The sequence below is a fragment of the Styela clava genome, chromosome 7, assembly GCF_964204865.1.
Source record: "Styela clava chromosome 7, kaStyClav1.hap1.2, whole genome shotgun sequence".
Classification (NCBI taxonomy): Eukaryota; Metazoa; Chordata; class Ascidiacea; order Stolidobranchia; family Styelidae; genus Styela; species Styela clava.
This window is the reverse complement of record NC_135256.1, coordinates 8674135-8689419: the sequence shown is the minus strand read 5'-3', so window position 1 is coordinate 8689419 and position 15285 is coordinate 8674135. Positions and strand designations below refer to the sequence as shown.

The following is a 15285-nucleotide window of genomic DNA, read 5'->3' as shown; positions in this document are numbered from 1 at the left end:
AAATCTTGATACCGAAATATCGAACCCAGACGACATTAGAATCAGAGTTCGCTTTCGGCACAATGAGAGCGATGTTATTATGCGCTACACTCAGGATATTAAATCGAAATCATAATATATGGCTTGGATGAAAGAATTAAGCTCGCTCATAATTCTGTACTAAATACATATATAACAAGATAAGAACAATAAGCTGCTTAACACGATATCACATAAATTGGGTTAATAGATTAAATACGGTAAATAGCAATTAGTTGATTATCAATCGGTTACAAAAGAATACATTTCATTAATACATTTTTCTTTGTACATAAAATGTTCATAAAGACACATATGAAATAGCAAACGAAATGTTGTCGGTTTGACTAACAAATGCATAATATACTGGAAGGAAGTTACGCCTACCATGCGTTGTTTCCGCTTGCGTTATACCGATTGAATGATTATATAAAGATGATAATACGAAAGTGAATTTAATTGGAGTTTGTCAGAGGTTAGTTCGTATATGACAAATACGTTAACAGGTATATCATATATCTTGCTTTATTTAAAAAAGTCATTTTTATCTTCACTTAATGTAATCAAATATCAATACAATTTTGGCGTCGTAAAAACTAAAGATGGGGATTTTTACAACAGTATTTAAACTTAAACATTTCTATTGCAGTGAATTCAAAATATACTGTTCAAGTTATCAAAGATAAACTATGATTAAATACAAGTTTGCCCTTTTGTCATTTTTCTGCCTATTGGAATGCATTCTGCAAGGTTACGGCCACAGCTGGTTAGCATGTACCGATTATGCCGAGAAGAACGGTCGATATTACGACGACGACTTATGCAGAGGTTACGCAAGATCAGCAAACGAGCTGGCACCTAGAGGGGGAACGTTCGGACTGGATAAAGGTTTGATATTTCAGTGAATCCCCAGGTGCGAGGGTATGCTGAAATATTTAAAAATTCTAGCCATGTTGAAAATGAAAAAAGAAAAACTAGTTTGCAACAACCTACTGGCAAGTAGCCTAATACAACTCGATTATAGTCTTAGTCTCTTCATGTTATATATATTCCATTTTACATCATATATCATAGATTCGAACTACTGTATATTATAGTTTTGCCCGCCTTTTTTTTGTATATACTATCCGAACAATATAATGCTTAAATATAAATCCAAATGTTATATTCACCACTGTACATTTTAGGATTCGATTACCATCCGATAGAAAATCAACCGTGCAAGACATCCAGGAACGATGATACTGAATATGACGCAGATCATCGAATGTCAGTTTACTACCCGGGTCAGCAAGTGGTTTTGGCTCATCCAATGAAAGTGAGATCCATACGCATTTTAAAAAGTTAATTTTCCTAAAGCACCAAAAAGGAATATTCCAATTCCATTTTTCGAACTTGTATTTGTATGACACTTGCTTAACTTTAATTTAATTTTTTTTAGAATCATGGGTCCGACACATGTACTAGCCGCTACATTCCCGATACTGGAAACTTCATCTATCGAGGGGGCCTGAATGACGAATCCGATCTCACACTATCTCAATTTCGAGCAGAACTTGTCGCCGACCTTGGAGTAAAAGATCCACCAGACGAAACGTCTAATGCATACACACAATATCCTAAACCTGGTTACCAAAACGCGCCTGCATTTTGCGAAGACACCGGCTTGTCTTTGGGAACGTACAGTTTCAACGTACCATCCGATCTCCAGCCAGGTTTGTTTATCAGGTTGTAAAAATGTAGCTTTGCTGTATATGCGGACTGAAAAGGAGTTTAAATTGCGTACCGATTAGGCGATTAGGAATTATCGATTTAGGGTTAATTAACGATGATATAATGTATTGTGCTGATCTAAACTTAAACTTTACGAAAGATTCGGTGCATTATGAAAAAGAGAGAAATATTGCCTGACAGTGGAACTAAAATGTACATATATATAATATTCCGAAAAATAAATCAGAATGTTACTCAATGGAGAATATTGAGTATATTGTCAACTAAAAACGGCATTACTTTGTTTTCTTTCAAAGGTCAATATACGTTTCTCTGGCTATGGGAGTTCAATAACGTCGGCGATATATATACATCGTGCTTTGAAGTCAACATTGTCTCAACATTGGCGGAGAGAAATTCCATGCTATCAGTAAGCAAAATTGTTTTCAAAATGCATTGGTAATTCTGAGTAAAAATGATGGGAATATAGATTATACATTACTCTTAATATACATCTTAGGGGCATAACAGCTGCCGCAATTTATGTTCTACCGTGTAGTTCAAATTCGAGATGAATTGGAGAACTGATTTTTTACTTTGTGAAATGTGTTAGGCCTAATTGTATTTCAACGTCATTTGTATCATTATATTTGACAGAGTTATGGTCTTTCTAATTTCTACGAGCCTTGCGGTGGTCTAACGTCTAATTTTGGCATTGCCGGAAACACAAATCCAGGTTGTACCGAGACTGACACTGGTATTACCACATCTATCTCAACTACCACAACTACAACAACCACGGCCCCAGCTACAGTATCAACAAGTTACACTACCACGTGAGTATATTAAGTCTTTTGTGAAGTTCGTTCTGTCCGTATTTTCATTAATTAAACAAAATTAAAAACCCTCAAACTTTTAGATCCAAACTTGGTAATTTAAATAAACGATGGTGTGATATCTACTGTTTGTCAATCTTCTGTGCCTTCTGTTTTCTAAACTGTGCTTCATTTATTCAGTGATACACGATTGTAATTGAGGAAACATAGCTCCAAGGTCCTCTTGAGTAATTTACCACACAATCATGTATTCGGCTATTTTGGTTTTTATTAAAACAATTTAAGCGACAAATATTGTTGTATTGAAGAATGCATTTAGCCGATCTTGGGCGCAGAGTGTTGTTTGGCTGAGCAATGGATGGTGCCTCATTCACAAACCCATGTTTGGCTATACATATGAAATAAACACAATGCCGAATTTGCATGTTATTTTTTGAACAAATGAACTCCTAAATTCACTTTTATTTACATTTGGGTAGACGAAAATCTTCGATTACAAGCATTATATTATTTCAGGACTACTACCACTACACCTGCACCGGGCGAGACATTGTTAGCTTTACAGACTTCACAAATGGGAGGAGAAATTAACTTGCCACTGGCAGAGTCTGGTACAATGAGAAGATACATATCTGTTCACTGGGACTGTCCTGTAATAGCTAGCGTGAGTATTATAACTTGCATGTCTTATGATGTAGCAGATTTTTTCAGGCTGGTTGAACACAAGCATGTTTTGTGGCCACAGCCTACAGCCAGGGTCGGATTTATACGATGAGAGACCTTAGTCCAAGGATGGCAAACCTTTCCAATGAATGGGTCGAAAATTATATATTTATAATGAAAAAGAAAACTGTGGGTCATATTTTTGAGTCGATGTCCACATCAATGTTAAGCTAGCTGTTGCAGATTTTCCGCAAGTCTTATTGTAAGGATTAGATCTCACTACACATTAATTGTTGATTTCTTGGTCTGATTTGTTGAGCCCGACACGAGTTTAGACCGACAAGAGTTTTGTCCCAAGTTTGTCAACCTGACGACAACCGCCGAAAGCAGGGAATAGACGATTGAAACACCTTATGAGTTTTATTGAAATTCCGACAATAAATACAGAATACAATGTACACACTCTTAGATCAATTCTTATTCTTAAATCAAACAGCAAAAATAATCTCCTTGAAAAGGTGTGGAGTATATATATACGTTCGTCAAACATCTAATTAATGTTGGAAACGTGATCTTGTGATTCACTCCATAAACAGAAACTCTCATTAACTCAACATGGATAATTATGTACTTAGTACGGTTGAGAACTTAAATCTAATTATTCTATATTGTGTTTGAATATCATGAGAAAATAAATTTTAATTCAATAACAACAGGACGAAACATGTTCCTAAATGTTGAAGTTCTATAATTTGATTCCCACGAAAATCTTTGTTACAAATTAAGTTTGTTTCATAATTTTAACTGAATTGAATTTGGGGTAAATCTGGGGAGTTTATGCTATATTATAATCCTCGGTTGGTATCGTATAGTTTAGTTTCGAGCTCTACAAATACAGTAATTATATCAGGACTGGGTGAATTTTACGAAATTCATACGCGAAAGCACCGATTCACATGCACATGAATTATATAGCCTACTAAAAATTTTTATTTATGTAACAAATTTGAGTCAATGAAATAATGTTTTTCAAACGGCATTGTATGCGAAAAAAAGAAAGTAGCGAGGGGTATGAAATAGCGAAGTAGAATCTGCTTCTCACATGTCCACAAAACATTCTGCGCATTGCTACAATGCAATTACCAACGAGGGTTGCTATAATTTGAAAGATATGAACAGATAAACTGCATTGTTAGGCCACTAACACTGTTCAATTTTGTTATATTGAATTGAAGCAGTTTATTTATCACCGAAATGCTGGTATGATATGTAAGCTGGTATCACACCTTTTGACACTCTATCTTTCGTCACTTGGTGGCATAGGCGTAGCCAGCAGTGGGCGAGAGTGGCCATGGCCCCTCTCAAATTTCCAAGATTACGAAGATCTGATAATGCCAAGAGTAGTCGAAGTACAAGTTTATCGCGACAACATCTGTGCTGATTCAGCATCCCAGTATTTCACACGTTCCGTATATCTTCTATAAGTCGACGGCTTGAGCTGCTATATCCGGGAACGCTTCATTGGCAACCCCTCGTTTTTTGCTTTACTATCAATTCTTCTTCCGAACGAAACAGTTCTGGTGAATGAGATTGAGTGTTTGTATTTGTTGGATAACCTCCAGAATGAAGTGAGACTGTGGAGATCTTCTTTGAGCTCCGACGTCAACGACGAATGTTAAAAGGAGCTTCTTCTGAGCAGTCGAGATTTTTCAAGCGTTGATGATGAGCGTTCTTTTTCCTGTATAAATCGGGTGAAGACATGGCTGCGCTCATTAATGATGTCCAATAGCCTTTTCGATTTGTGTGTCCTTCATTGTCATCGTGAAATGATCACTGAGGAGAAGATCAATCGGATTGTGGCGAGCATAGTTGGCGGAAAGCGAAGAATGAACTTTCAATGGTGGCGATGACTTTTACTGGTTCAGATTGCGTTATAAATATTTGTTATATCAAAGAAAAAGTTGTTCGGGAAATAAATTTTGTATTCACAAAAAGCCAGCTAAGTTGTTGAATATTAATTTCCTTATTGGTCTTTTTCTGCTTGAAGAAGTAATGTCTCAAACCCAATATCATTGCTTGAAATTACAATATTTGGCCCCCATCAAAATTCTGAGCTGGCTACGCCTTTGCTTGGTGGGTCACTAAAATACGTGGTGGGTCACTTGATGACTCGCGGGCCAGTGGTTTGCCATCCCTGTCCTAGGCTCTGTCATTGCCGAGGCGCTTCTTTAACATTGACATTGTTACTGTATGAATATATATTATGGCGTCACAGTAATGATTAATCCGTTTTGCTTCATGGCGTTTTTATGATGTACATTTAGTATTCGACAAAATGAATGTCGATGCTTCTACGGTGAGGCCAATAAGGTTCAACCTACCTCGCCTAATGGTAAATCAGTCCCTCCCTGCCTATAGAGACTAATTTTAGCTTATATATAGCGTTATATATATTCATGTTTTTAAACGAAAAGACGATGTTATCAATATGTATTAAACTGACGTTTTATCATTTTTATTTTCTGTAGTTTTGGAACATTCGTGTCACTGGTTATCACGACGTTGCTGGAAGCGGAGGTGTGCATTACGATTTGTTGCACGAAGGAAACGAATTGGACAGTGGGAAGTTTTACTACCATGCCATGTTCACTCAACCGTGTCATTTGGAAACAAGCCCTCCGATAGCTACCCTCATCAGAGATGAAGCATAATTCTGCCTTGTTGAAGATATCATGAATTAAAATATAAAGTGTGTTGTATTTAATCAATTCTTCATTTATCAAAATACGTCATTGATTTGATAAATTACTGTTCATTCAATAAATGCGATCTCTTTTTTAAGGATCAATGTGAGATCAGATAGATAATAGAAAACAATCGCTTACTTGTAGTTAACTATAAGCATATGCCTCTGAAATGGTAGCTGCAGCCGTCAAAATCGATGTCTGGATTTATTTTTATTACATATTGATTTCGAAATCTTGAACTCAACAGTCAGGCTTGAGTGACGTAAGTGGTTGACATCATGACATATCAATCTTTTTTGTGTCTTGATTCTTTAATAAATTGATAATATATCATTATTATATTGATATCATACGGATCTCAAAATATATTGTGTATACTTTTTTCCAATTTCTCGCATCGTATGGGGTACTGGAAGTAATCGTTGTTGCTGATTAGTATACGGTAGGCTCGCGGTTCCGAAATAGCGTACCTGAAGAGCAGTGGGGGCTGGATCTTGTTGTAATATAATAAGAGAAGTGGAAAGTAAATAATTCAATATGAGGAAATTTAATCTTCATTAACATTTTATTCCATTTAAGGTATGATCTCGAATATGTTTTTATTTTAAAAACAGTTATCTTCAACTGCATTCTGGGAAAATATACTGAAGTTTTACTGAAGGTCTAGTCAGAACTATTTAACTACCAAAAACTGACTACTATAAAACTGTGCTTTCTCCACATAACCATAACCGTGCCTTGAGTTGAATTCTCTGAGTTCAAAAGTATTTAAAATTGTTGTCGTATTCCTCATTCGGTACTACTGCGGTGCATACGAAAATTTCCTAAGAGTCACATCCAGCTGTGTTTTTTATCAATTTGAATCGAAACACCTGTGACGTGAATGTCGTTCACGAACGACAGTGTGCGCCGCGGAACATCGGAATTCACTGGGCTAGTGGTTCAATTGATGAAATTTAGTCGATTGAGCAGTCACATTTTTAGTCATATTGCAGTAGCTGACTTTACGACGATTTCTCGTTACCGTTGCGGTGCTTTGTTTTTTGTAGGATCATGAGGGCTTGAAATTCGTCAGACTTGTCGAAATTCCTTTACGATAAATGTTTCCCATATCGAAAAAAACTTATTTCAATCCATTTTCTAGAACTGCTGGTCCGTGGAATTCTTGATTTTATTTTTTTCTGGTTATATTTTATATGGGGTGTACTAGGGTAGTGTGTACTGAACTGCAAGTCCCTTCTCCTTGTTTACTTTTTATTGCGGATTCGTATTTGTCAGTTGCCACAAGGATGCTTGAACGAGATAGGTAAATATGAATAACATAATATCTTTCCAGAAAATAGTAAGTTTAGTAAGTTTATTTATAAACAAACTCATAAACTCTTTTAAACTTATCATTTGGTGGAAAGAGATTATGTTATTCATATTTATATGATGGAATAATTATGCTCTCGACCCATAAATATTCGCGAAGTGAATTAGCTTTCTACATGCGTATCGCTCATATAGTATGAAGAATTTAGCATCGCATTCACATTATTATTTGTATGATCCACATCAGAATCATTCTTTAGGAACAATTACCTTTTCATACATATCAGCACAATAATTCCCAAGTATACTTTGTAATAATTACACAAATTTGCTGAGAAAAAGCTATTTGCAGAACTCGAAAATCATCGAGACATGTTATTGCAGTAAAAGTTCTCGTGCTGCCATTTCTTGGATATATAATACGACGTAAAAATAATTTTTGAAATGTATTTGCCTACAATTCTATGTCAACACATTCATAAAACATGTCTTGACACGCCAGGATGCATTCCGTACGCTTCAAGTCTATTCAGTTATGAATTTATGTGCCCAAAAACAATGATTTTCAACCGATGTTAAGTGGAACACTGGTGTTCCGCTAACGATATTCAGGTTTTCCGCGTCAAATTGTTGTTTTCAAATTATTTCATGTTCCCATATTTCTAATAAAAATTGATCAAAGTAGAAATAAATCAAAATGTACCTAACAAGTATTTGATTTCAGATGAGTCTGTTGTTTGATAAAGAAGATTCACATCGCAAACTCTAAAATCTCTGAATCTCGTTTGTTTGGACATTACGAAATGCCTTTCCTCCGCGAAGTTCGCCAGCAGATAAAGCATTGAAATGTCATTGATTTTTCCTGTTTCCTGCAGCGTTATGTAGAATAATGAACCTTTTATTTGTAGTCTTCGTAGCCACTAATTTGACTTTATCAGGTATTTTTCCAACTCGAGACATAAGATACTGGTCTTCTTGCTATTTTCTGTCTCTTTTGGTAATGAGAGAATGATATACAGTATGTATTTAGAGTGGGCCAAAAAATGGCACCGTTTTTTAGATTCAGAATGTAAAAAATGGTAACATAATTTGCCTCGCCCAGTAAAGGAATCTATACAACTGATCCACGAAATAAGCTTGAAGGATTATCGGAAATCTATAAAAATTATCCATTTTTGATTAATTTTAAGATTTTGTTTTGCCGGTATTAGTTTCATTATTATGTCTTTCAGCAGAATAATATATTTTATATGATTATCAGTAATTTTTAGCAAATGTATGGCATAGGAGAATTTTTTATACAAAAATTCTTGAACGTTTGTGAGCTTACAGCATAAGCTTACAAAATAAACGCTCGATAAATAGTCTTTATCTTATTAATCTTTTCTGATTACTAAGAACTGTTTACAACTACAAAATACCAAATAGTTCTCAGTAACATTTAAACATTTTAGTTTTTGTTATATAATATGAAAAATATAGTGTGGAAACATTATGTATATACCGTATATATCGTTGCGTTTTTGCAAAAAAAAAATGATTTAATAAAAATAATGTGTTGCAAAAATGTAAGCTAATTTTCCACGCAATAAATTAAACCCCCCTCTTAATATCGACATTCGAATCAAAATATTATAAAAACATCTATCATCTCACTATGATTCAAGCATCTCTCACTGCTGCGTATCCCATTTTAAAACCTCATACTCTTTGCCTACTTATTTTTTAAAATATATCATTTACAAAGTATTTCGTCTCATGAATCTATGTAGTTCTTCTTGTTTACTCGTTATTCTTATTGATATTTGTTTGACATGTTATTTTCTTTGTTGGTATATTTTGCTGTTAATTGTTTGTCACATACTCATTAGAGACTTTTTTGTGGTTGATCGCTTACGTTTTTTTTTATATATATATGATAGGTGTGAAAATCTTTATATCTGCATCAAACATGAATCAAATATGTAGGGATCGTGTTTTGCTATAAGTATATCATGGATCGTTTTGAGCAAAGCCAACCAGTTTTGAGGTGGATTTGTCACATTTGAAAGTGGCATAAGAATGTGTAGTTAGTTGTATGCGTCATTACCCCCGCGGCACTTTTTACACGATAAAATTCAATTGAACATTCAATATATAACTTTCTTCTTCAAATGAAATCAACTTGTAGAATTTTTGGGAATCTATAAAAATCATCTATTTATATTGATATTAGGATTATGTTTTATCAGTATTAGTTTCATGAATTTGTATGTTAGCAGCATGACATATTTTATATGTTTGTCAGTAATGTATAGCAGATATATGTCATAGATGAATTTTTTACACAAAAATTTTTGAAATGTTTTGAACTTACAGCATAAGCTTAAGAAGCAGCAAATACTTAGATGAATATTTTATCTTATTAACCTTTTCTGATAACGAAGAACTGTTTACAATTACAAATAGTCTCCACAGACGTTGAACATTTCAGTTTTTATTATATAATATGAAATATCTATTATATAAAACATTATATATACAGTTGCGTTTTTGCAAGAAACAAGACGATTTAATGAAAATAATGTGTTGCAAAAACATGTAAGCTAATTTTTCATGCAATGTATTAAACTAATTTTTTAATATCGATTTTTGAATCAAAGTGTTTCAAACAAAATCTAACGAATAAAACGTTCAAGGCATCCTTCCATTCAGTTCAATTCCATTCAATCCACTGAGCGTCCAAAATGATACGATGATCATTCGAAAATTGTCAGAGTTGAGAAATCAACTTTTACAAAAGATTTGTTTTTCTGGGGGAAAGGAATTCAAATTTTTATAATAAAATGATTTTGGCGAATCTATAGCCGATTTAGCTGAACGTCTGGTTCGTATTTGGGACATTATTCATGACATTGTGCATGTTGTCGGGTAAATTAATTGAGCCTTTTACTGCTTTATTTATTTAAATGGGTCGATTTCGATGAGTTCTAAAACAGGTATCATATCACATGATTAAAGCATCTCTCATTATTACGTATCTCATTTTAAATCTTACAGCTTTTCCCTATTCATTTTTTAAAATATACCTTATACAAAATATCTCTTTTTTAATCTATATTTGTTAGTTCTTATTCACTCGATATTCTTATTGATATTTGTTTGATGTGTTATTTTTTATGTTAGTATTTTTCGCTGCTGGTTGTTTGTCACGTTTGTCACATTTGAAAGTGACATAACAATGTGTAGTTGTTCTGTGTCATTACTCCCGAGGCACTTTTTACATGATTAACCTTCAATATATAACGTTCTTCTCCAAAATCAAACTATTGAATTTATTAGATTATTTCTGCATTAAAAATATGGCCAAATTGCTGATACTTTGGATAACTGCTCAATGCATCGGGATGTGCTACAGTCATAGCTGGCTGGCATGTACCGATTACGCAGAAAAGAATGCAAGATACTACGATCATAAGTTATGTCGTGGATATGCAAGATCAGCTATTCGTTTCGCGCCCAGAGGTGGTGAATTTGGACTGGATAAAGGTATGAACAATTGAACACGAAATCGGCAGGTGCTGTCGAACATGAATACCCGGAAAATTAATAAATGCACGAGAAAAATTATAGTTTCCGAAAAGTTAAAGAGTTAAAGTTAAAGGGTTAAATGCTATTATCATAGTGCTATTAAATAGCAGTTTTGAGATCTTTTGTCAGTACTTGCTCATAGCATTTGGGTCAATCTTCAGTTTCTATAGTATTTTCTACTATGAACTTTTCCTTAAAAAATTGATGGCATCGAATTCCGAGAGGGCATGGAAAATCAAATTTTGCCATGCTTTGAAACAATGTTTATTAAGAAATCCTATTTTCTTTTTGTCACATTTTTTAATTTTAATTAGATTTTAACCACAGTCCAGTAGAAGATACTCCATGCAGAACTAAGCGAAATGATTCGACTGAATACAACAAGGAGCATCCTATGGCAGTGTACTATCCTGGTCAACAAGTTGTTTTAGCCCATCCTATGAATGTGAGTAAAACTTGTATGGACGCGTGGTAGATCTGTCGTTTATTTTCGTTTTTATCAGGGGTTCACTTCTGATGTTTGTCTCGCCTTTCTTTCGTTTTACGTATCACAACAACACACACAATCAAGACCAATTTGTGAGGGGTGTGGTGTACACCAGAGTTAGGAAGTTGGCGAGAAGAATAAACCGATTTCAATAACAAATTTTATGTTAAAAATAGTTGAATTCATCTTCCGAATGTATAAAAAAATTACTGCGACTGCTTTGGCATATGTAAAAATCACTTATAGCATAAATTAAACACATTAATATCGATCGAGTCTTCAAGCCTACTTTTTATTTATATATATTCCCCAGGTCGTTTGCGTTAAGATCATTAACTTGCTTATACAGTGATAGATTGACATCAACACTTTTTTATGCAGTATCATGGATCGGATTGGTGTTCTACCATTTACGTACCAGACAAAGGATCCTTCATTTATCGGGGCGAGAAAAATGATGAAGCTGATCTTACATTTAGCGAGTTCCGCAAAAATCTCGTCGCGGATCTTGGTGCAAAAGATCCCCCAGTCATGGGATCAACTAAACACCACGTTTATCCAAAGCCTGGATACCAAAACGCGCCTGCATTTTGTGAAAATATGAGAAAGTCCTTGGGAACGTACAGCTTCAACGTTCCAAAGAATCTGGAACCAGGTCAAGTAAAATAGTGGTTCAAGTTTATTGCATCCTACCAATGATAATGAACTTTTCTGATGACGGAAACAAAATGGGTGTAAAATACATTTGTTTGTTCCATGACTAGATTATTTTCTATAAAGTCATGTAAAGTTATTAAATGACATTATCCTTCGCCAAATTCCGAAATTTTAATTGGCAATGTACTCAAATATTAAGTAGAAACAGTTTCTACTATGTGTCAAAGATATTGTAAAAGACCATCATAAAAATCACTTTTGTTGATAAAGTGTTGCTTTCTGAAGAGAATAGTAAAAATAAAAGTTGGAAAAGGTTGTTTCGTGCTTTTTGAAAAAAAAAAAAAAAACAGCTAGAACACACATCCCAACCAATAAGAACTATTTTTATCAACTTTTTATAGCGTGTTGAGACATCTGAAAATAGTTATTTGCAGAGAGTTTGATGACAAAACGTTCTCTATTTATTTCAATACAGGTCAATACACATTCATGTGGTTATGGGCATTCAACAGCTTCAAGGAAATATATTCAACATGTTTTGAAGTGAAAATTGTTAAAACGTTAAAACAGAGAAATGTACAACTCGCTGTAAGTTATGAACGCGCTCGTCAATTTTTGAAACGGGCTTAGCACTAAACAATTCTTCAATGATATTAAAATATTTGACTGAATTAAAGACCCATGCTTACTCACCTTCCCCTTCTATTTCTACGTTTTCAACTCCCTGAACCTCTCTTCTTCTATTCATTTTCTACTTTACTTGATTGGCAGAATGCTTGTATGAGCCAGATGATAGAAATATATAACGCTAATTTATCCCACAGCTACTTATTTTAGATTTCGTTTGTTTGAAACTTTGGTAACATTGAACAAGCTACTTTTGTTTTTGATTAAGTCCAATTCAATTTATTCTTGATAATTTTAAACCTGTTTCAACTATTTTCAATATAACTATTTAAGAGGCATATTGATATTTCATATTTGCATTGCCAGAAAAACGGGTTTGAAAATTTTTACGAACCCTGTGGTGGAAAAACTTCCAATTTCAGTATTCGAGGAAACACAAATCCAGGGTGTCGTGGATATAAAAGAATAAAGTCACAGAAAAAACCCAAAATAAGTATGCAGAAAAGAAAACCAGCAACACACAGTATTACTGCAGCTGTAAGGCCAGTGTAAGTATGCAATAATAAAATTCACTTTCACCTCAATATCTAATATCCATCCTACCCAATTAGTTAGCTTAATGATTCCACTTGCGTGTTTGTAAATCCAAATCCGAGTTTCATCAAGAGGTGGCAGACCCCGTTCCCACATATATTTTTGTTGAAATGTTTTCGTCTAGTTCGAAGGACAATCGATATTAAAAAGCTTTTACATACATAACTGAATGTGTTTCAGTTCAAAATCCAAATATATTCTACACGTATTAATTAATATTATGGATTGTTTGTTTGAAACTTTGGTAACATTGAATAAGCTACTACTTTCTTTTGGTTAAACGTTGTTATATTATTTTACATAAGCGAGCGACCAAATTGCGGGCCAGCAGGCGAGGCTAAAGTTATGAATAAGCGACATCCGACTTGTTCCTGATATATGTACACTTCATAGATTTGAAAATCCAAAACAATATTATATATTTTTTAGCATCACCTTGCCTCAGCAAATTCCTCTTGAAGTACAAACAGAAGAAATTAGAGGGAAGGTGGTGCTGCCTAAGCCTAGACCCGGTATAACAAGAAGATATATCACCTTCAGTTGGAACTGCCCAGCTGTGGCTAATGCAAGTTTTGTACATTTCCTAATCTTTTGGAATATTATTCTCTTGTTGCCTCATTATTATTGTCCACCACCGCTATTCTGAGAATTCGTGCTATATCTATATTCTATTCGAATATTCGTCGTGCTTTTAAAAATCGCTCATTTGGTTATACGAAACATGGCTATAAATCTGGCATTTGCGTTGAATGCGAATTGTCAATGTGGCAGAAAGTTACGATTGACGAAGTATTTACTATACTTCTTCTTCATTTTGTTTGTAATACAAACAAGATAAAATAATTGAGTTTCGCAAGGGTCTATTTGTTTCAAACTATCTATTGCTACGCAGCACTATACTCACTTCCAAATATTTTGTTAGAGTGGGTGCTGATGTCACCTACACGTTTGATTAAACCTTCCATCTTACTCGTATAGTTCTGGAATGCTCGCGTTGTCAGTACAAAAAATCACGGAGGTCAAAGTGGACAGCAAAGTAGCAGAATTGTCTACAGTCTTATACAAGACGTGATGAACATCAACGAAGCTGAAATATTTTATCATGTTAAGTTTGTTCCATTTTGCAATACCAGAAAGTATAAGCTAAAAGCAGAGCTGGTCAGAGAAGAATAATTCTGGATTAAGTACGCCATAAACATGTTTGGTGGAAACTGACTTTGATGACAAAATGTATTACAGAAAGGTTTTGACTTTGTATCATTTTACACGCGTGCTTTATTATCAACGAAATAAATACCCTTTGTTTCGCAGTACACTTCTGCTTTACGACCGTTTACTTATACCGTGATGCAAACTAATTTCTACATAGTCTAAATCAGGGCGATCTAGGGTTGCCTAAATAGAGGTGTGCAAAAACATTTGAAGAGGCTTTGCGGGCCGCAGTCGGGAAAACCAAAAGTGATTGAAGGACCAGGGTTGCGAGATTCTAGGGTCGCAAAAAAATTGAGGAGGCTTTTTTTTACTCGTGTTTGCTTTGGTAATGTCGTTTTCAAATAAAACTCTTTTGTAACAGATATTACTTGAAAGAACATCAGACAATGTTTTTAATTAACATTGTGTGGGCAAAGGAGTGCGATTTTTCTCAGTTAGCATTAAACCCTTTGTTTTACTCAATCACCTTTTTTATAATACTCATTTTATGATGAATTGTTATATTTGACAAATTTTATAACTTGCAGAATAAGTAGGCCTAGTGCTATCGTGAAAGAACAACCAAGTCTGTCTAAGTTGGGATTTCGTCACTTCTGTCAAATGCACTGAAAAAAATATTAAGGGCGATTTACAACCAAACGCGCGGCAGCAGCGATGCCATGCACTTCGTTGTAAACACCATATCGTCAGGCTAATAACCGAATTGCGTAAGTCATATTTTGCGGTTTTGAGTTTTTTTTATAAAATAGGTATTTATGTAATGCTGCGCACCTGTCTGTTAACTCAGATTTTATTATAAGAATTCCAAAACCCATAAAAATTGAGATTTTGTATAACATGCAAATTT

General features: G+C 34.4%; 2 protein-coding genes across 2 annotated transcripts; both read left to right on the top strand.

Annotated features, from left to right (window-relative positions):
• Positions 1-164: 164 nt before the first annotated feature.
• On the top strand, positions 165-6322 carry LOC120328750 (uncharacterized). The gene is made up of 7 exons (XM_078114630.1): positions 165-906; positions 1206-1336; positions 1460-1733; positions 2049-2161; positions 2389-2567; positions 3084-3231; positions 5759-6322. Exons 1-7 carry the CDS (start codon positions 708-710, stop codon positions 5939-5941), a joined length of 1227 nt encoding a protein of 408 aa, XP_077970756.1. The 5' UTR covers positions 165-707; the 3' UTR covers positions 5942-6322.
• Positions 6323-10616: 4294 nt separating this feature from the next.
• On the top strand, positions 10617-14661 carry LOC120328380 (uncharacterized). Its single transcript, XM_039394848.2, has 7 exons — positions 10617-10819; positions 11176-11306; positions 11730-12003; positions 12481-12593; positions 12999-13180; positions 13656-13791; positions 14205-14661. Exons 1-7 carry the CDS (start codon positions 10633-10635, stop codon positions 14397-14399), a joined length of 1218 nt encoding a protein of 405 aa, XP_039250782.2. The 5' UTR covers positions 10617-10632; the 3' UTR covers positions 14400-14661.
• The last annotated feature ends 624 nt before the right edge of the window (positions 14662-15285 follow it).